The 20,512-nt window shown below is 58.2% G+C and overlaps 1 protein-coding gene across 4 annotated transcripts in view; it reads left to right on the top strand.

Moving 5' to 3' along the window:
• The window catches only part of NFATC1 (nuclear factor of activated T cells 1), a 102,673-nt gene that overhangs the window by 65,531 nt on the left and 16,630 nt on the right, over positions 1-20,512 (top strand). For 2 of the 4 annotated variants that reach the window (XM_027069218.2, XM_027069222.2), the window contains exons 9-10: positions 6,016-6,398; positions 6,510-6,705. In XM_027069218.2, coding sequence (XP_026925019.2) covers positions 6,016-6,398; positions 6,510-6,705 — 579 coding nt within the window. Of the gene's footprint in view, positions 1-6,015; positions 6,399-6,509; positions 6,706-12,218; positions 13,821-20,512 lie in introns of those variants that run through there. The other 2 variants (XM_053206086.1, XM_027069219.2) reach the window with 2 other exon arrangements.

A 20,512-nucleotide genomic window follows, 5' to 3' on the forward strand; every position in this document is an offset into this window, starting at 1 on the left:
GCCCCATTCCCTCTGGGCTCCGGGTGTGGAAATGGTGCGTCCTGCGCCTTGGGGTGGGCCCCTCAGGTGGCTGCGGTTACTACATTGCCTTTCTCATTATTTGGAAAAGTCATGCCCTGAAGTTATCATCGTGGGTGTTTATACTGACAGTAAAACTGGGGCTTTAATGTCAGGCAGCGAACAGAAAACAATCTGATCTTTGTTCTCTAGGGTTTAGAACAAAACCCCTTTTGTCCAGAACCGTGCAGGGTACCTGGGGAAGTGATCCAGGCCGACGCAGCTGGGGTCACTTGCACGCGTGCGTGTGCAGGGAGAAGGGGGTGGTGGGGGCGGCTCCCTGCACTGTGTGGTGGCTTCGGCATCCGGGGTATCTTGGCACGAGCCGTTGCAGATGAAGGGGTTCTGGGGGCTGGGACTCCGGGCCGGTGGGTCACATCTAGGGAGGGCTGCCCGCAGGTGGCCGGCAGATGTCACCTTCTCGCCGTGTCCCCGCACGGCAGAGGAAGGTCTCTCTCTTGCCTGTAGGATCAGGGCTCCCCGGACTTCATTCAGCCATCATTGCCCCCTGAAGGGCCGTCTCCAAATACCAGCTGTGGCGAGGCTAGGCCTTCAACCTATGGGTTTGGGGGACACAGTGTGGTTAGTCGCAGTGTCTCTGGCCTATCCGAGGCCAAAGAGCGGGGCCCTGACTCGCGAACCCCACTTCTCCCAGTGCCAGCAGAGGCAGGGGTTTGCAAACGGGGGGCACGCACCAGTAGCCCCCGCACGCGGACTGCCCATGTGGCCCCCTTGCCATTTGCTGGGTAGGTGGGACTCTGTCCTGGGGATAGGGAAGCAGGCCCACAGGAGTTATGCAGTTAGCCAGTGACTGTGCAGCCCGTGGGTCACTGCAGGACTCAGGCCCCCCGTCCGTGTGTGCTCCCCGAGGTGCGGGTCTCTCGTCCCCCCTTCCGTGTGTGCAGCAGGCCGCACATCTAGGAAGGAATATTTAAAAGGAAAGGCGGCAGATAGGAATTGTGCTTTCTGCTCACCAGCTTTGGGACTGGAGAGCATTTCACAACTTGTGTCCTGCTTCGTTAATCGGAATCTGAGTACTGGGTCAGGTGCTGGGGCCACGAGATCGCTGATGTTTGGGGACGCAGGACTCGAAGAACGGCTTTGCTTTCAGGTAGCTGAGGTGCTGATGGGGGGTGGGGAGTTCCCCCGACGTTTCCATTACAAACGGGAAGCGCCTTTGTCTTCTCGGGCCCCTGAGCTGGAGGGTTGGCCCAAACAGCATCTCGAAATTGAATTGCTCGACTTTGCTCTTCAGCAAGAGGACAGGGTGTGTCTGATCATGGGCAGGACATGGGGAAGACTTGGGACGGCTGGTCTGGTGTAAGAGGGGACCGTGTCCCCCTGTCCGCTTGGGGGAGGCCATCACATGTGTCCGTACTGGCTCACAGGCCTCGGGATGGTCTGAGCATTTTCTGGAGGGAGTCCTGTCACGTTGCTCTGGGGCAGCTGTGGGAGCTGGTCCCGGCCACTGCCCTCTCCATCCAGGAGGGGTCCTGGGGGTCGGGGACTGCCTGGGGGCCAAAGCCCCGACCCTGCTGCTGGGTCCTGCTACATCACCTGCTGAAATTGTCAGTGGTGGCCATTTGACACCTGCATGGAATCCCTAGGTGAGAGGGAGTGGCTGACCCGAAGGCCTGGCCGTCTCGGGGGAGACCGTGAGCCTGGCTGGGTGTGTGCACTGTGCACTCCGCTTGAGGGGCACGTGGATGGGGTGGGATGGGGCGGCCACACCTGGGGACCCACGCGTCCACCCTGGGTCCCACCCTGCGGAGCAAGGCGCACACTCACTGCTTGATCTCCTGTGTGAGACACAACAGCACAGCCCACGTGCAAACCACGTGTGGGCCACGAGGCCCGTGCTTGGATGCCCCAAAGCACCCGAGCATGACGAGCAGCAGGGAATCTGCTTGGAGCGATTCGAGGGAGGTGGCCGGCACTGCCTTGAGCCCCGCCTGACCTAACCTGGGGCTCTGAGGAGGGCCCTGCTCTGCCCACAGGAACAGGAAGCCGCTGCTGTGTGTGTGGGGGGGGGCGGGTCGGGCCCATTTGCCAGACATGGGGTTTCTTCGAGCCAGGCCAGGATGTTCTGGAATGGTCTTTGGCCCACAGATGGCCATTGCAGGGGCTGTGGGTGGAGCGGGGTCCTTGCGGAGAGGCATGCCTGCCACACGGCCCAGGAGAGAAGGCGCTGCAGCCTGGGGACCAGAGGTCCTGTTTGGGGGCAAAGCCCCTCCTGAGACAGCCGCCCTTTGCCAGGGCACGGGGTGCCCGGCTTCGGGGGGTCGAGGGGACGTCTGCTCTCTCCTCTGCAGAACGCGGTCGCTGCGCTCAGGGTGTGAACGCCAGCACGGCCGGGGCGGCACCCCACCTCTTCCATGAGAACAGGCTTTGTGAGCGGCGGCCGCCTTCGAGATTAACACTAATCTCTCGCACGTTTGCTGTAATGAATCTGGATTATAAACTCGCCTCCTGTCCCGGCCCCCCGCCCAGGCCAGCGAGGTGGACGGCGGGAAGGAACCAGACATGGCGTCACACCAAGCGCCAGGTCTGGAAGGAAGCTGCTCTCGGCCGTGGCCGCGGCCCCCCAGCGCTTTCTGCACCGCCCAGGGCCCCGCACAGGACGCGGCCCCTTTCTTCCCTCGCTAATAGGAAACAGGAGGCGGCGCCTCGCTCCGATTTACAGCGAGGACGCGCGTGTGCTTTGAAATCCAACACAAGAAGTGTGATTTGGACGCCGGATGTTCATGCTTGGAGCCCCTGAAGGTGCCACGGGGACGGCGGGAACCGTGGCTGCCACGTGGATGTCCCGCGTCCCCGGGCCTGGTTCCCAGAGCACATCCGCCCCTGTGTCTGCTGCCCTTCGCCTGTGGTCGGGCCTGTCCTCCTGTGGCTCCCACCCCCCGGCCCTGAGCCCCGGGGTCTCTCTCTTGGTGGCTCCTCTGTCACCCGTGGTCCCTGGCCTGTGTGGGACCCTCGAGCACAGGGGGGGCCACTGTGTCAGTTTATTCCCTGAGGGAGTCTGTCCAGGGGCTTTAGGCAGAGGTCAGGCCCACCTCATGGGGTTGGTGGGGTCTCGGCTGCAAACACAGGAGGGACGTGGGCACCGGGCACCCCAGTACCGAGGAGCCCGTGGGGGCCAGGCCGGCTGGACGGGGTGTGGTCCAGCCCCATGGCGCCGGTCCTGCCACGACTCTCCACTGCCCCCCCACACCATTGGACGGTGACCCGTGTCCTGTGGGGCAGGCCCCACGCTGCGAAAGCTTTTCCAGAAGGTCCTGGGGAGCCCAGTGACATGGGAGTTAATGCCGGTGCCACCGGGAGGCCTTAAACAGGTCATAAACAGCATGCACGAGCCAGCAGACCCCAGCTCGCCCCTGCCCGCTGAGGGCAGCTGCCGGGCCTCTGACCAGCCTCCCGGGGTCCCCGGTTCTGGCCGCTCGCACCGAGCCCCATCCCTACGTGGCGGCTGAGTCGCGCTGGCCGGCCTTTCCCGGCAGCTGGTTTGCCTGTGCGGTTCTGAGGCTCAGTGCAGACGGGATAGGAGTTTTTAAAGAGCTCAGGGGACACCTCGCGGGAGAGACGAGTGGGCCCCGTGCCTGGCTGGAAATCCAGTGCAGTGAAGACAGAGTCCCAGTAGGGTTTCATTTAATCCGCCAGACATGTACGTGTTCTCAAGATCAGGAACTTGAAAGCTACCCAGCGAATTCGGAATTTAACCTCCGCCGTTCCGTTCGCCGGCACGTCGCCGCTGGACCGAGTTCCTGGGGCCCCGCCAGAAGGTGAAGGCCTGTCTGCCTCTCTGGGCCTGACTGTCGCCTGGGCCGTTCCGGATTCACAGTGCGCGGGAAGCAGGCCGGGGCGGTCCTGCCTGGGAACACTGTCACCCTGCAGGCCGCGTCCCCTGCCACCCGGCACTTTGGGTGTGACGTGAGCAGGGGCCCAGCACTGTGCCCTGTTAACCGCGGGGCAGCTGGAGGTCCAGCTCCCCGCCCCACCTTGGGGAGGCCACGTCAGGCTGCGCCGCACGGCACAGCCTCTCCCCAGAGGCGGGCTGCCGAGCCGGAGGCCCCGCAGCTGGGGGCTGGGGGGGGGGCTCGATGGCAGAAACCCCGGCCACAGCAGCTCCAGAGTCAGTGGTGGCCACTGCTGGGTGGACGGAAGTTAACAGAGAGCCCCCAGGGGTGCGAGGGCTTCTGAGGGGCCACCCGACACGGCCACTGTTCCCACGCACGCGCACGGACGCTGGAGCCTAGGGACGCACTGCGCCTCAGGTGGGGCCAGCCGGGGGCTCCTGGGCCAGGGGCCCGAGGTCACTGTGGCCCCCGTGAGGAGCAAGGCCCGCTCTTCCGCACGCGCACCCAGGCCCTCGCGGGTCCTGGCTCCTCCCAGAGACCTGTGACGGTGGCCCAGAGCACGTGTGATGGACACGCAGCGATAAAACGCCACCCCGAGAAGAGCTGCTCTTCCTGGGTCCCTCCTGCGGCCAACTGCGCTTTTCTCTGGACGCCCCCGCGCTGGGACTCGCCCGCAACCAGAGCCCTGCCCCCCGGGTCCCGCGGAAGAGAGTGCGCTCACCTGGCAAGAGTGCAAGAGCGGTGCGCGTGTAGCGGCCCCTGGGGACACGCGGCTGACGCACACCTGCCCGGCACCCCCACGGTGCCCGGTGTGAACGCCACCCCTCGCTCTGCTGCTCTCTGTCCGGCCCTCCTGCCCCCAAAAACGTGACGCAAAAGAGAGCGACCCTGTGGCGAGCCTGGGAGCCGAGCACCAGGACTTGGCGGCTCTGAGGGGACCTAGACACCTGGGGACCTGCCGGTCACATAGCGCGGGCGCCGCCTTCGAACGGAGATTAGATGGAGCCGGTCACCACCTCAGGGCCGTGCCTCGTAGGCGCTGCTGCGTAAGAAGCGGCCCTGCCGTCCACGGCGGCCGGCAGGTCTCGGGGCGCGGCCGTGCTCTAGTGAGGGCCGAGGCCGGGGCCACGCGGCCCACAGGCTGGTTCCCCCAGTGCGGCGGACCCCACCGCCACGCGTCCCTCACGCATCGGTCTCCTGGGAAGAGAGGGGAGGGTGGGTGGGAAGGTCTCGAGACAGCCCCTCACCCAGGAGACCTTCGGCTGCGTGGGTGACCGTCGCGGCACCAGGTGCGCCGTGAGCCGGCTTTGGGGAACAGGCGAGGAGGCGGGGCCCTGGGAGCGCGTGGGGGCAGGAGATACGGGAAGGTGGGAGGACGGAGCGGGTCCCGCGAAAACCCACAGCACACCCGCCCCGTTTTGGAAGCCGGAGCCGCTCGCGCCGTCTGGCCCAGCTCTGGCAGAGAGGACGGGCCGCTGTCCTGCTGTCTGCCTCACGGCCCTGCTTCCCGGCGCGGGGAGACGGGACGGCCCAGAGCCGCACCCCGGCTGCGTGGCTGGGGTGGCCCGTGGCTCCGAGGCGGCTGCCCCACGGAGCCGCCTGGGTGGGTGCGTTCTCCCCACACATCAGAGGCTTCCCCCCGCCGTGTAGTCGCGGACCGTTTCTCTCGGGGTTTCCGGACATCTCCGCGCCACCTCGGTGCGTGTTCGAGTTCACCGAACGTGCAGACGTTTATCAGATAGGGCGTCGGTAGCAGGAGGAAGGCGGTTGTACATCCAAGTTAAAATTTTCGCTTTGATTGCTACAAATCCGCGGGCCCTTGGGTCCAAAGCTTCTACTGCAGTTTGCAAATGGATTTTTATAGCACATTAGTGCTGGGGGGGATTCCAAGCAAAACAGTGTTCTCAGTATTAGAACCAGCTGCAGCTTTCTGGAGACGGTGACTCACACCCTCCTCTTAATTGGGTGGGAGAACCAGGCGGAGACGCACGGGGACTCGGGACGCTGTTTATTTTGCGAGGGCGTCCTGGCCACAGCCCGCCCCATCCCCCACCCATCACGGCGTCTGCAGCCCGTGTTCATTCCTCTCCTTTCCTTCTTGCAGCTCCGACCATAAAAACAGAGCCCGCAGACGACCTCGAGCCTGCCCTGACCTGTGGGCCAGGGGGCCAGGGCCCGAGCCCGCTCCCGCAGCCGCGCTTCAGCCAGCAGCTCGTGGTGCCACCCGACCCGGGCTCCTGCCTGGTGGCCGGCTTCCCGCCCTGTCCGCAGAGAAGCACCGTGGTGTCGCCGCCACCCGGCACCGGCCAGGAGCTCCACGACCTGTCTTCCGCCGCCTGCGGCAAGGGCACGGCCAGCCAGGGCCGCGGCCACCTTGGACTTCAGCGGCCGGCCGGAGGGGTGCTCGCCGTTCGGGAGACGCCGAGGCCTGCGGGCGTGTGCCCCGGGCCCCCCCGGCAGCCGCCCCCCGCCCTGCTGCAACCACAGGTGAGTGCACGGCTGAGCAGCGGCTGTCCCCTGGGCCTCCGGCCAGCTCTCTGTCCCGACAGCCCCTCCTCCTCACCACCGTCCGGTACCCAAGAGCCGACCTGTTTGCAGTCCTGCAGCCCTACCCGCCCATCCGAGATGGGCCGCCAGCAGCACCGACTGCCGAAGGCTCCGAGGAGCGAGTCTGCAGCCCCCCGGCCCCCGCCGCTGCCCGAGGTGCGTGAGGACAGTAGTCGTAGTCTGGCTCCCTTTCCCGTAACGGTCAAGCGAGAGCCTCAGGAGCTGGACCAGCTGTACCTGGACGACGGTAAGTGCCCGTGGCCGTAGGTGCGCTCAGCCTGGCGCCGTGTCTGTGAGTGTGACGAGGAGGGGTGTGCGCCTCAGCCACCTGGCGGGGGAGCACGCCCGGCGCGTGTGTCCGCGCTCCGGGCGCGTCCTGCGGCTGGCGCGCTGCCTGCCGCGTGGCTCCGCTCCGTCACCCCGCCCGGATGTCCCCGTGGTGCCGGCGGACGCAGACCCCCAGGCCCGACGCGGCACCAGGCGGAACAAGTTCTGTTTGAAGAGGCTGCCCTGGCATGTGGCTTCAGGTCAAGCTTTCTTGCTTCTTAGCACCTTAAGGGCCCCCCCGGGCTGAGTGAACAACGTTTAAACGGCAGCTTAGCTGAAAGTGGTGAACGTTCTACGGCACACCGCTCCGGTCAGGCGCCGGGCGGAAGGGTGATAAGGAGCCGGGCTGCCCCTGAACGGGGACTCACAGCCCCCCGTGTGGGACCCACCCTCCCCACCCCCCCCCGCCAAGCACACGGGCTCTCTCACCATCCAGCGTGCCACGTCAGGGTGGTTCGGAAGGGAAGGGCCCTCAGGACACCTGCAGTCAGGCTACGGGGCAGGCAAGTCCACGTGCTAGGGTCTGTCCACACAAGGAGGGCAGAAGACACCCCATTGTTCTTAGCGCGATCACTCCGCAGAGTTCTCTTTCCTGCAGGACAAGGTGCTGCCTGGCCCAGCGCAGGCAGGTGGCACACTCGCACTCGGTCACCTGACTGCTGGTGGCTCAGGCATGTGCCCAGCAGCCCCGTGGTCTGCTCAGTACAGTGGGCCCGGTCAGTGCCTCCACAGGCCCTGCGTGGATTGCGAGCGGGTGCCGGGCCCGGTCAGCGGGTCCACGGGCCCTGCGTGGATTGTGAGTGGGTGCCGGGCCCGGTCAGCGGGTCCACGGGTCCACGGTCCCTGCGTGGATCGCGAGCGGGTGCCGGGCCCGGTCAGCGGGTCCACGGGTCCACGGTCCCTGCGTGGATCGCGAGCGGGTGCCGGGCCCGGTCAGCGGGTCCACGGGCCCTGCGTGGATTGCGAGCGGGTGCCGGGCCCGGTCAGCGGGTCCACGGGCCCTGCGTGGATTGCGAGCGGGTGCCGGGCCCGGTCAGCGGGTCCACGGGCCCTGCGTGGATTGCGAGCGGGTGCCGGGCCCGGTCAGCGGGTCCACGGGCCCTGCGTGGATTGCGAGCGGGTGCCGGGCCCGGTCAGCGGGTCCACAGGTCCACGGTCCCTGCGTGGATTGCGAGCGGGTGCCGGGCCCGGTCAGCGGGTCCACAGGTCCACGGTCCCTGCGTGTATTGTGAGCGGGTGCCGGGCCCGGTCAGCGGGTCCACAGGTCCATGGGCCCTGCGTGGATTGCAAGTGGGTGCCGGGCCTGGTCACCGGTGCTTCTTGTCTCCTCGGGTAGAAGCTTTACTGGGCCCAAATGCGCACGTCCCCTGCTGCTGGACTCAGGTGGGGCTGAGAGCTCGGGGCAGTGCTGGGCACATGGCCTCCTGCCCCCCAGCCTCCGTGGTCAAGGCCTTGCAGCCTCCTTTAGTCGTCGTCCCTAAAAGTAACAGCCAAATATGGTAATCTCGTCCCTCTCACCACAACTGTTTCAGTGAATGTCCCATTTTCCCCGTTCGTATCGTACGGGCTTCCCCATGGCAGAGCTGCAGGCATCCTGTCGGAAGAACGTTCCCTTCTGATGCTGCTGTTCCAGAAGCAGACGGTGCTTATGGGCCCGTCCCACCTAAGTGGCAGGCGCAGCCTGGCAGGGGGACCCATGAGCCTTCAAGGCAGTGCAACCCCAGCCCCAGCCTCCGAGCACCAGTGTTTGCCCTTGGCTCGGTGACCCAGGGCTTTGCAGACTCCTGTCCGCTGGGGTGACCCGGGGCCTGCCCTCTGTCTGCTGGGGTGACCCGGGGCCTGCCCTGGCTTCTCCATCCCCAACTTGGCTACGAGCTTTCAGGTACTTTTGTTCCATAAACGTTCCACCTTCAATACTGGAGCCCCCTTGTGGCGTGTGCCTGCCGGCTCCTACGGGAGACTAGGCCCCTCTTCCTTCCCGAGGTGCAGGCCCTGACGAGCTCTCAGAGACACCCCAGAAGCCAGCAGTCCGTCCTTCAGAACCGCACTCTGGGTCCACAGCTGCCCTCGACAACCTCAGGAGGTTTATCACCGGCGGGAGGTGGCGCCGGGTCCCTGTGGGTACCTGCGCTGCATTCGGTCCCCTGAGGCGCATCAGGCCCGAGGCGGCCAAGCTCCCTGCCTGCCTTCTCAGTGCTCCGTGCGGTCTCGGGAGGTTCTGGCCTGGCCCTGGGGCCGGGAGGGCCCGAGGGTCTTGGCCGAATCTCCAGTGCCTTCGGGAAAGCGCAGAAGACCGGCCGGGCAGGCTCTCCGGTCGGCTTTGCTGCCCGAGTGTCTTGAGGTCAGAGGCGGTCTTGTTAGGGGTGAGGGGGTAGGGGCCACCTGGGAGGTGCGTGTGACGGGGGTGTCCCGCGCCCCGTGAGTCCACAGGTGTAGGATCTGTTCTCAAGAGGGCGCCATGGCCCGGCGAGTCTCTGGGCGCCGCCCAACTAGAGCTCACCTGGGTGGGTGTTGGATTTGTTGGGGAGGGCAGAGCTGATGGGCGGGTCCTCCTCCAGGCCCCTGGTCCCACGGGCCGCCGGCCGCACGCGCGTAGCACTGACTCCCGTCTGCAGGGGCCCAGCCGTCAGCCCGGTGCTCGCTCACGGAGCAGGGCTCTGGGGCCATGTTTTACAAGGAGCCACCACCTCCCGGCTGGCTCCCAGTCCTGGCGTGACTCCCTCCATGGCGCCTGCCCCACCTTTCCCGCACTACCTGTCACCCACCCACCGTCATCAGCTGCTGTACCCTCACTGGGGGGGGGGGGGGTCTCACACCTCCATCCACTTTGTGAGGTCACTTTCTCAGGGATCTTTCCTTCTTCATCCAAACATCCTGCCTCGGTCTCCCTGGGCATCTCCTCCTGCTCTGAGCCTCAGCCCTGCCCCCCTGATAGCAGCCGTCTGCCCACTGGCCTTTCTTGGTGATGCTTGTGGTCCTGGGCCCCCTGGGCAGCGGCTCTGAGAGCCAGCCCGTGAGGCTGCACGCAAAGACATTCCCTCTGCCTCCATTTGGGGCTGGATTTATGGGTCCTTATTTCCACAAAGGCCCCGTAATCCGAGGTTGGCTATAAACAAAGCTTTTCAGTTTTAGCTCATGAGAGCATTCCCGGGAGATGTTTGTTGTTGTTGTTGTTGTTGTTGTTGTTGTTGTTGTTGTTGTAATTTTTTGGTCAGAACTGGGATCGTGGTGAAGGCAAGGGCACCGCAAGCCTCCGTAGCAAGCAGATAACGTGTTTATAGAAATACGCGCGCTTTTTCACTCGCGCACGCCGACGCGTGCTGTTCCCCCTCTGCCCTGGTGGTCCTTACTCAAACCTTGAGCAGCTGAGGAGTAGACGCTGGCCTCGGACCCCTTACAGAAATGGCCCTGATACATCCCCCTCTGGGTCCTTCCAGAACCGGTGGTGGGTGGAGGGGACAAACCTGGGACCGCCTTTCCTGAGGCTGACGGAGGCCAGTGGGGAGCACGCACCGTGCTCCTGGGGCTCAGCCTCACACCGGCCCAGGCTTCCCTCCAGCGCGGCTTCTAGGCCCAGAGTGGGCCACGCACGCAGGCCCGGGAGGTAAGCACTGAGAGCTGTGGGCTCTGCGGCTTCTCCCTGGCAGTCCGGGCACACATGTGGCCTGGCCCAGGTGTCCGTCCACCACGAGGAGAGCGGATGGAACGATCGTCACTCTGTGTGGCTGGAGACTATGTGCCCACAGGCCTTGAGGAGGCAGAGTGGGCCCAGCCCCTTCTTGCGGTCCGAGTGAGGACAGAGTGCCATGTCCTCGTGCCAGGGTGAGTGACTCCGTCCACTCAGGTGGCACGGGCTCTCGGGAGGATCTGGAGGCAGGATCTCCGTGGCAGCCTTGGCTCCCTGGAACCCAGGACCCTCTCACGAGAGCCACGATATGAATGTGGTCGGAAGACGGTTTAATGCAGGGTAAAGGCCCACGTCGCGGGCACGGCACCTGAGCCTGGAGCCCCCCATCGGAATGCCGAGGGACGTCTAGGGCCCGGTTCAAACAGGCGCCCTCCCGATGGGCCGAGGGGAGGGCACGCAGGTGTCATGGGCGGGTGTGGGCCTCGACTCGGAAGGCTCTCCGCAAGCCTGCAGGACCTGTGTTGCCCCAACAGTCTGATCCTGTGCCAGCCCCCCCCCCCCCTTGCCATTTTAACAGCTCACCTGACAGGGGCTTTAGAGAATTAACTTGCCAAACGGACAGTGTCACGCTCTGCCCCTTCCGGGTTGAGGGAAGGTTTGGAGAGAGTTTGCGCACTGCCTGGGTGGGAGAGGGGCCACGCCCTCCACAGCCGACCTGGGGGCGGGGACCCTGCTGACCCCTCCCACCTGAGCAGCTGCCCTGCTGGCGCTTCCCCCGCCTTGGCCCATGGGAGCCCCCAACACCCCCTGGAGCTGCAGCCCTGAACCCAGTTGTGCCTCCCCTCCCCCTCCCCTCCCCCCCACGCCCACCCCATGCATGCCTCCCCTCCCCCCACGCCCGCCCCCCGTGTGCCTCCCCTCCCCCCCATGCCCGCCCCACGCGTGCCTTCTCTCCCCCCGCGTGCCTCCCCTCCCCCCACACCCGCCCACACGTGCCTCCCCTCCCCCCGCCCCACGCGTGCCTCCCCTTCCCCACCCGCCCTCCGCCCCACTTACTGGTGATTACACTGCCCTGGACCAGGCATGAGTTGCCCTGCGCTTTGTTCACCCTGTGTCTTAAGACAATGGGACCCAGCGTCAGGGATTCAGCCCAAGGGCAGCTGTGACGATGAGGGTGGTGGTGCCCGGACCAGGTGCATCTTCCCTCTGTCTCTGGTCTGAATTTGCAGCCTGGAAATGGGATAAACAGCAAAAACCTAAATTAGAAAATCCGACACGTTGATTTCAAGTGGCCTTGAAGTTAAAGAGCAAACACCTAGTCTTGGGCAGTTACGCAGCCGGCAGGGGGGAGGCTGGGGTGGCTATGATGGGGGGATACGCCCACTTCCCGGAGAGACCAGCAAGCCATAGGACAGTGGGACCGCGGGCCCGTGACAACCTGGTGGCAGTGAGGCCTTTTCCTAGAGGCCCACGGGCACCGTGGACTCCAACACCGCTCTCCGGGGGCCCCGTGGGCAGACAGGGCCTGGTCGGTGGAGGGAGGGCCTGCACGCGCGAGCCCCTGTGGTGACAAATCCGATAGCGGGGAGCAGGGTGACGATCATCCCGGCCTTTCCCTCCGACCAGCAGAGCTTTCTGGAGCCCTCGCGTTCCCCTGATGGGGCCACGCAGGAGCTCTGACCTTCATGTAATTACGTTGGGCGACGATGGCATGCTGGCTTCTGCACCACCATTCAGAAGTCAGGGACCGGGTGCTTTGGGGTTCTCTGCTGGCGTTTCGTTTGGGTTTTATTTTTGTTTTCTAGGAGCATGTAATGAAAAAGCCAAGAACGGGGTTTCTGTCCAGTCGCCAGGAGTCTGGGGCACTTGCGGCACGTGAACGTCACTGCCAGGGTGGCTCACGTTTGGGACCGCCCCTCGTGTGTGACCTGCTCTGTCTGCAGAGCGACGCCCTGGAACCTGGGAGGATTAACGTGTTACAGATTTCCGTTTGTCTTAATAACGTAAGCGTAAGAGAACTGGCCTGAAAACGAATCCCAACTTTTTTTTTTTTTTTTTTTTTTTTTTTAGAATTTGTTTTTCAGTTGTCTCTACTCTCAGGTTTCATTTCAAAAGTATTTGGCCTGTAAAAGTATTTGGCCCTTCAGTTATAATTTGTTCTTCGGTGCAACAGTATCCATAGGATTTAAGCTCTCGATTTAGACTTCTCAATCATGGCAGAATCACAGGCATATGTTTTTAAGAGATCCATGTTATAGGCCTTGTGCTATTTCAAATGTAGATTTTTTTAAATTGGCCGTAGAAGCTAGCCAGGAGCCCTTTCTGGGGTACGACCCTGTGAGTTCCCCGTGTGCAGAAGGCAGCTGTGTGGCCGTGCGCCCCCTGCGGTAACGGGTTGTCCGTGGCTTACGTGAAAATGTGAGCAGCTCACACACGCACACGTGTAACTGTCCGTGTGTCACGGCCTTTGGAAAGGTACCCTACGCGTTTCTGGAGCACACAGCATTCACCACGTGTTATGTGACCAGGACCCACACAACTGCTTTTGCAGAAACGGGCACCTCCTTTGAGCCTCGCTGCTGACGCGCTTGCTCCCGAGGCGTTGGTGTGTCTGCGCCTTCGCCCCCGTTGTCACCCCGCCCGCCCTGCAGCCTCAGCCACAATCGGCCCTTTCAGTCCCCGCCAGCAGCGCTCAGCCTTCCAGAAGTCTCCATGTCATTAAAACAACAAGCAGGTGGACCAGGCGGCCAGGATCGTGTCTGCCCGAGTCTGGGCTGTGAGTCCCCTGCTCTGCTCCCCCCTCTTCCTTCAGCCCAAGCTGCTCTGGGAGAGAACAGAATCTTTCCTCATGGAAAGTTTTACTGACCTGGCTTGGCACCCAAGGCTGGGGCCTCCCCCATTCCATTCGTGACGGAAAGAGTCTGTATCACGGTGATCAAACACGCGAGTCGTCAATACTGTGGACGGCGGCTACTGTGTGATGGGTAGAAGAATGAATTCAGCCACGCAAATGATTCATTAGAGTCAGTCCTTCATGCACGTGGATGTGCACCTCGGAGTCTCGAGGCGTAAAAATTACGCCCCACGCCACTGGAGACAGGGTCTGCTGTTGGTGGGTTGCAGGCTCTGAGAATGGGTTCTCTGGAGACCCCGCAGAGGGCTCTCCCAGCGCAGAAGTGAGTCCCCCAGGCCTGGCCTGAAGCTGCTGACCCAAGAAGCAGAGCCTCTAACCGGTCACTTCCAGGTACCGGAGCGCCTCAAAGGGCCGTGGCAGGCTTTTCCGACCCGCGTGCGCTCCTCGCGGGGCCCTCGGTCCATGTGTGCATGGAGCTGTGCGTCAAGGGACAGTGCGCCTCGTGGGGGTCAGATACGCAGACGTTGGTGTAAATGTTTTAGCCTTTGTCCAGATAAACCGAAGTGTGACCCGGCAACTAGCAGAGACTGTTGGTCAGTGTGACGAGGGTCTCTCAAGTGGACGTGGGCAGCGCCCCAGCCCCGTGTTTCCGCTGTCTCAGAAGGTGTGTGCTTCCCCTTGGGAACCTGCTGCGGCCGACCCCCAAGGCAGCAGTGGTCAGGAGGCCTGGCCTCCACGAAGGAAGAGGGGAAAGAGAGCGGGGGGTCTGGGAGGCCTGCTGAGGAAGGCCCTCTAGAAGTAGCGTGCAGACACAGACCGGTACCCAGCCCGTAATCCGTCGGGCTGTGACGTCAGAGCATCTGCTCCTTCTGACGTGCCACGGGGCCAGGTGGGCGAGGGGCCCTTCGGCGCGTGGGACGTGGGAGCTTCGGTGTCGGTGAGGTTCCGGGCACTTTCCTCCATTCTTACCTGGTATAGACATTGCCTAGAAGCATAGAGTGCTTTGAGTTATCTTGTTTCTGATGACGATATCGTTCTAGAGTCTGCCTGCTTTCTGTGTACTTGGAGGGGGATCCGTGGGATTGCCGTCAGTGATGTTTCCGCCTCTCCTCGCCGTCACGGGCCTTAGCTCGTTTCCCTCTTAGTATTCACTTGAGATGAAGAAGTAGAGTTGGAGAAGGAAAGCAAAGGGAAGAGCCCAAGACCGCCATGGAGCTCAGCAGCCTTCCATCTGCTCCATAACGGCAGGCGCGCAGAGGACCCGCCAGCTGATGCCCAGACGTGACTGTGCTTGTGGGCAGCATGGGACGTGCTCATGGTGCTTTTGTCCTTTGTCACGGGCAAGCTCTGAGTAGTCGCAGAGTGTGCGTGGACGAGCATTTCATGACTGCCATGCTGGTTCTTTCTGACTTCCTCCTGCAGAGAGCAGGGCACCTTTCTGAGAGTTCTTTAAATGGCTTTGTCTCTGCCACAGATCAGGTTGTACGACTCGGGCCTGGGCTCCGTGCCTTTTCTTTCTCTGAGGCTCGCGGTGCTTTCCTACTTGAGAGTGAGCGCTCTCTACAGATACCTTCAGATCTGTGAGCCTGCGAATAGCACGCCACTGTGCCGCGTCACCGGAGCGTGAAGCTGTAAGGCAAAGCATTTAAGAGCATAATAGCCACATTCAAAAAGCACGGTTGGTGATCGACCATCAGGGCCTGGTGTCTCTTTGGGGAGAGTGGTGACCAGGGCAGCGGAGGGCTCTGTCTACATCTGTCGGACAACTGTGTTTTTGTAAGAGCAGCCAGACTCTTCTGTAACTCAGGCCGGGCGCTGGGCTCTCCTGCCCCTGGAGCTGCAGGCAAAGAGACGGCTAGGCATGGACGCTTTTAAGCGATCTTCCTGACAGAAAAGTGTATTCTTACCTACGGATCCCTAAGGAACACTGAGTCACTGGCTCACGGGTGTCTGTCACGTTCAGGCAGAGAAGAACACGGATGCTTGGAATTGTAGCAACATTCTTCCCGTCGGAACTGAGAAAGTCGTTCCCGACCGAGCTGACGCATCATTGTCAACAGAGAACCCACGTGCCAGTAACAGCACGGCCTTTGGCGCTTTTCAGACTGACTGTTTGCATACGTTCTCTCAGTTCACATCTTCAGCCTTGGAACAGACCCGTGGCCGGAAGTGCCAGTGTTGGCCACACTCGGCAGGGGAGACGGGGCTCGCAGACGGGTTGGTTAATGTGCTCACATCACACTGAACAAGTGACAGGCCAGGAGCACCACGGGGATCTGCCAGCTGTGGTGTAAGTGCAGCCTCTTTACCAGGGTCGGCTCTGTTATGAGTATCTCCGCCCACTAGACCTGTGACATTTAAAGCGTCCTGCTTAAAAGTCTGGCTTGCAAGCGTGAGTGGGCCTTGCAAACCCAGGAGGACCGTGGTGTGTCTTCATCGGAGAACCTCTGGTTCTCGCCGGAGGCACCTTTCGAGAGCTCGGAAAGGATGCCAAGACAGACAGGACTTGCAGAGCGTTGGAGAGAGGGCCTCACGCAGTCAGCACTCCCAAAGAAAGCAACAAAAATACTGACAGAACTACCAAATCAATCATTTCACAATCTGGAAGTTCACCCAAGAGGCGGAACAAACTGAAAAGCATTTACTCGAGAAAAAACGGACCCACGGAGAAGAGTGGGTCTGTGATGGTGTAAGCGGGGGCTACTCCCATCCCGCCTTCCCCAGCTCCTTGGAGCACAGCTGTGGAAAGACAGCAGCTTCACAGACCGTGAAGGACGTTGGCCTCTGTGGGGCTCGGTGAACACCCTGCCCCGAAGCGCAAACAGTGTCTCGACTGGTGGTGAAGCTCCCTGGAAGGGTCGTCTTCCCGGGCCATGATGGAAAACACAGACGGCTAGACTCACGCTTGCGGGAGATTGCCCAGGCTGGGATCTCAACCAGGGCCAGCGGGAGACCGGCCACACTAGGTGACCGCAGCGGGGTTAACAAGCCCCGACATATTCCCGGGGACCGGGAGACCGCACGTGTGCACACAGACGCGCACATGCTCAGGAAAGACCCGGGGAAAGAAAGGACCGGGTCGTTCGCCACAGGCTGGCCTGGAGACCTTGTGCGGAAGCAAAGTGGATGCTGAGGCTGACTTGGGGATTGCCTGCAGTTCGATCTCATCAACAGAAGGTGGAGACGTAAGGCATTTAAAGAAACCTCCCGACTGACCATTAACCCTGCTAACCTGAGGGTGACCCTTGGGAAGCCAGGCTTCAAGATAAAAACATGGTTTTCAAAGAGGAATAGAGAACTTAGTAGCCACACATTACAGAGAATACAGGATCCACAGAATCCGTCCAGAAAAGTCATCAAATACACAGCAGCAAGGGAAGGGGGAAATAAAGAGCAAACCCTATTGGCGGAGGAGTCTGTTTCCAAAGTTCCTCCAATACGTTATCTGTAATGCCCAGTTTTCAACTAAAACATTACGAAACCTGGAAAGAAATTTGAAAATATGTCCCATACAGACGGGGAAGAAACAACGCACCAGAGTAGACAGTGTCCCTGAGAGGGCTCAGCTGTTGGACTTAGCAGCAAGGGCTTTAAGTCAGCAGCTGGAGATCTGTTCAAAGAACTAAAGGAATCTATGTTTAAATAATTAAAGGAAAGTATGACAACAGTGTCTCAGCAAATAGAGATTATCCATAACGAGATTAAAAGTTTTTTAAAGAACCAAGTAGACATTCTCGCCTTGCAGAGTACGATAACTGAAACGAAAAGTTCATTAGAGAGGCTCAGAGGCAGATTGGAATTGGTGGAGAAAAAGAGTCAACGAACTTGAAGAAATGTCTATAGATTATCCAGTCTGAGGAATAGAAAGAAAAAAGGAAAATGAATGTGTGGGAAACCATAAAACATGTAAATAGGCATACTGAGAATCAAGAAAGACAGAGAGAGAAAGGGGTAGGAAAAATATATGAAGAGATAGTGGCCCAAATCTCCCCAGATTTGATGAAAAACATTGTACATATCCAAAAACAAAACAAAAAAAAATCAACAAATTCCAAGTAGAATAAATCCAAAGAAATACAGCTAAGCCCATTATAATCAGACTGTCGAAAGTCAAAGGGAAAGACACAATCCTGAAAACCAACAGGAGAGAAACAAGTACCCAGGGACACGGAGTCCTCAACAAGAGTAGTGGTTGACTTCTCACTAGCAATCTCAGAGGTCACAGAGGAAAAGACCATTGACCAAGAAGTCAATAGCTAGAAGATCTAGCTTTAAAAATGAAGGAGACATGGGGCGCCCGGGTGGCTCAGTCGGTTGGGCATCCGACTTCGGCTCAGGTCATGATCTCACGGTTTGTGAGTTCGAGCCCCGTGTCAGGCTCTGTGCTGACAGCTCAGAGCCTGGAGCCTGTTTTGGATCCTGTCTCCCCCTCTCTGTGCCCCTCCCCTGCTCCTGCTGTGTCTCTGTCTCTCTCAAAAAATAAACATTAAAAAAAAATTTTTTTAATGGGGAAATAAAACTGTTCTTGGGTAAGCAACGATGTGGATATTTTGTTGCCAGCAGACCTGACCTAGGAGATGTTTTGAAGGCAGTCCTCTCGGCTGTTGGCAACTCAGATACGGCGCACTTGGTAAAAAGTAATTTTGTAGACAAATTAAAAAGACAGCATACATATTTCAAAACTTTTCTTCTCCAAACTTGTTTAAAAGAAAATACATAAAACAAAAATTACAAAACTATTCTGATTGGCTTATATAAAGGTGTCATTTGGGGCGCCTGGGTGGCTCAGTCGGTTGGGCGGCCGACTTCGGCTCAGGTCATGATCTCGCGGTCTGTGAGTTCGAGCCCCACGTCGGGCTCTGTGCTGACAGCTCGGAGCCTGGAGCCTGTTTCAGATTCTGTGTCTCCCTCTCTCTGGCCCTCCCCCGTTCATGCTCTGTCTCTGTCTCAAAAATAAATAAACGTTAAAATATATATATATATATATATATATATACATATATATATATATATATATATATATATAAAGGTGTCGTGTGACAATAACAGAAAGGGAATGGTAGGGAAGGAAGCTATATCAAAGCAAAGGTTCTCTATGTTATTAGGAATAAGTTAATATTAGACTGAACTGGAAGGCTTTAAGTTAAGCTGTATATTATAATCTCTAGAAGAGCCACAAAAAAACTAATTGAAAAATTTATACCGTAAATGAAACCAAGCCAAACCAAACAAAAAAAGCATTAAAGTGATACATTAGAAAACATTTTTAACACAAATGAAGGTAGTAATGAAAGGTCATAGAAACAAGAAAAACAACAAACAACCCCCCCAAGACATGGAAAACAAACAACAAAATGGCAAATGTAATTCCTACAACAAAATTACATTAAATTTAAATGAACTAAATACTCCAATAAAAAGGTGAAGTTTGTCAGACTGGATTAGGGAAAAGAAAACAAAGCAGGACCCAATTATGTGCTGTCTACAGACGACATACTTTAGATTTAAAGGCACAAATAGGTTGAAAGGATGGAAAAGATACACCAAGCAAATAGTGACCAAAAGAGATTTGGAGACAAAGTCAATTTAAGACCAAAGAAAATGTCGAGGCGCCTGGGTGGCTCAGTCAGTTACGTCTGACTCTTGATTTTGGCTCAGGTCACCATCTCATGGTTCGTGAGTTCAAGCCCTGCATCAGGCTCCATGCTGCCTGGGATTGTCACCCTCTTCCTCTCTCTCTGCAACCCCCTTAAAACAAATAAACTGGAAAAAAATGAAAGAAAATGTTGATGGAGACAAAAAGGGACAATTTATAATGAGTGAAATGTAAATTGAGCAAGAAGATACAATAGTTTTAAATATATTTGCACCTGAAAACGCCCGCATAAAACACGAAACAAAAATTGGTAGATTTAAAGGGATAAACGGAAAGACGAAAATAATGGCTGGAGACCTCACCACACTACTGTCAGTGATGGACAGAATAACTAGACCAAAAATCAGGAAGGATGTAGAACAATTGAACAGTGCTGTCAACCAGCTTGACCCAAAAGACATGGATAGAACACTCAACAGAGTGGAATGTGGGTGGAACATTCTCCAGGGTACGTTTTCTATTCATACAACGAGCCTTAGTAAATTTTAAAGGATTAATTCTCATCACAGTGGAATTAATGGAATTAATCTATGGCATCAGTGCAATCCCTATCAAAATTCTAGCAGGTATTTGGTTTTGCTTTTTTTCAGTAACATGACAGATGACAAAATGATCCTAAAATTCATATGGAATTTCACAGATCCAGAGTAGCCAAAACAATTTTAAAAACAAAGAACGGAGCGGGACACACACCTCCCGATTCAAAATTTACTATAAAGCTACAATGATGAAGACAGTGTGGCACTGGCGTAAGACATACAGGTCAACGGAACAGAATTTAGAGGTAAGAAATCCCTACATTTATGGTAAGTTGATTTTTAACAAAAATGCCGAGCCATTTAACTGGGGCAAAGGATTGCCTTTTTAACAAATGACACCAGAAGAATTGGATATCCACGTGCAAAAGAGTGAACTTGCACCTTTAGCCTCATACCGTACACAAAAATCTCCAAGTTGATCCTGGAATTAAATGTACAAGCTAAAACGATAAACACGTAGTAAATAACATAAGAGAAAAATCTTCAAGACCTTAGATTAGGCAAAGATTTTTTAGATATGATACCAAAAACATAGTCTAATATCTAAAAATGGGCAAATGAGACCCCATCAAAATGCAGATTTTATTCTGCTTCGAAAGAACTATTCAGAAAATGAGAAGACAAACAATTGACTAAAGAATATAGTTGCAAAATACATATCTGATCGAGGGCTCGTATCCAGAATGTACCAGAAGTCTTATCTCAACAATAAGAAGACAGCCTAGACAAAAACTGGCATCTAAGATTTAAGTAGACGTGTGAATGGCCAATAAGCACGTGCAGATATGCTCAATGTCGTCAGTCATCAGGGAGGGCAGCCGTGACACCGACACGGAGGTGATTTTGTACCCAGTGGAGGGAGTCTAATAAGCAAGAATGGCAGCGGCACACTTGGAAAAGGCAGAGGAAACGGGAGCACAGTTGTGTCCCGTGGCCCATCCATTCCACGCTTCAGTATCTGCCCATGAGAAGTCAGCACTGACGTCCCCACAAGGCCTTGCGTGCAGATGTTCTCAGCAGCATTATTTATAATGCCCGAACATCTGAGAC

This window comes from Acinonyx jubatus, chromosome D3 (assembly GCF_027475565.1).
Source record: "Acinonyx jubatus isolate Ajub_Pintada_27869175 chromosome D3, VMU_Ajub_asm_v1.0, whole genome shotgun sequence".
NCBI classification, from domain to species: domain Eukaryota; kingdom Metazoa; phylum Chordata; class Mammalia; order Carnivora; family Felidae; genus Acinonyx; species Acinonyx jubatus.